This window comes from Penaeus monodon, chromosome 21 (genome assembly GCF_015228065.2).
Source record: "Penaeus monodon isolate SGIC_2016 chromosome 21, NSTDA_Pmon_1, whole genome shotgun sequence".
Classification (NCBI taxonomy): Eukaryota; Metazoa; Arthropoda; class Malacostraca; order Decapoda; family Penaeidae; genus Penaeus; species Penaeus monodon.
The window spans coordinates 14,826,082-14,826,317 of NC_051406.1; the positions used below are offsets into that span (position 1 = coordinate 14,826,082).

Genomic DNA, 236 nt, shown 5'->3' on the forward strand with positions numbered 1-236 from the left:
TAAAGCTTACATTGATATCCTTTTGTATTTTTGTGAATAGCGGACGGAGACTTACATAGAGCTATTAGACTGGGCAAGACAAGCGAAGCGGAAGGGAGCCAGAGCAGCCCAGTGACAGAGGAGGACCAGCTGCAGGAAGCTTTGCGCATGAGCCTAGACCAGCCAGTGACAGAAAATACAAGTGAGATTGAGGGGGCTTTACAAAGTATTTTTTAGATAAGATTTGCATTTATAAG

General features: G+C 44.1%; 1 protein-coding gene across 2 annotated transcripts in view; it reads left to right on the forward strand.

Moving 5' to 3' along the window:
• Positions 1 to 236, forward strand: part of LOC119586261 (ataxin-3-like) — an 8,958-nt gene that overhangs the window by 8,158 nt on the left and 564 nt on the right. For both annotated transcript variants that reach the window (XM_037934969.1, XM_037934970.1), the window contains exon 8: positions 41 to 181. In XM_037934969.1, coding sequence (XP_037790897.1) covers positions 41 to 181 — 141 coding nt within the window. The remainder of the gene's footprint in view (positions 1 to 40; positions 182 to 236) is intronic.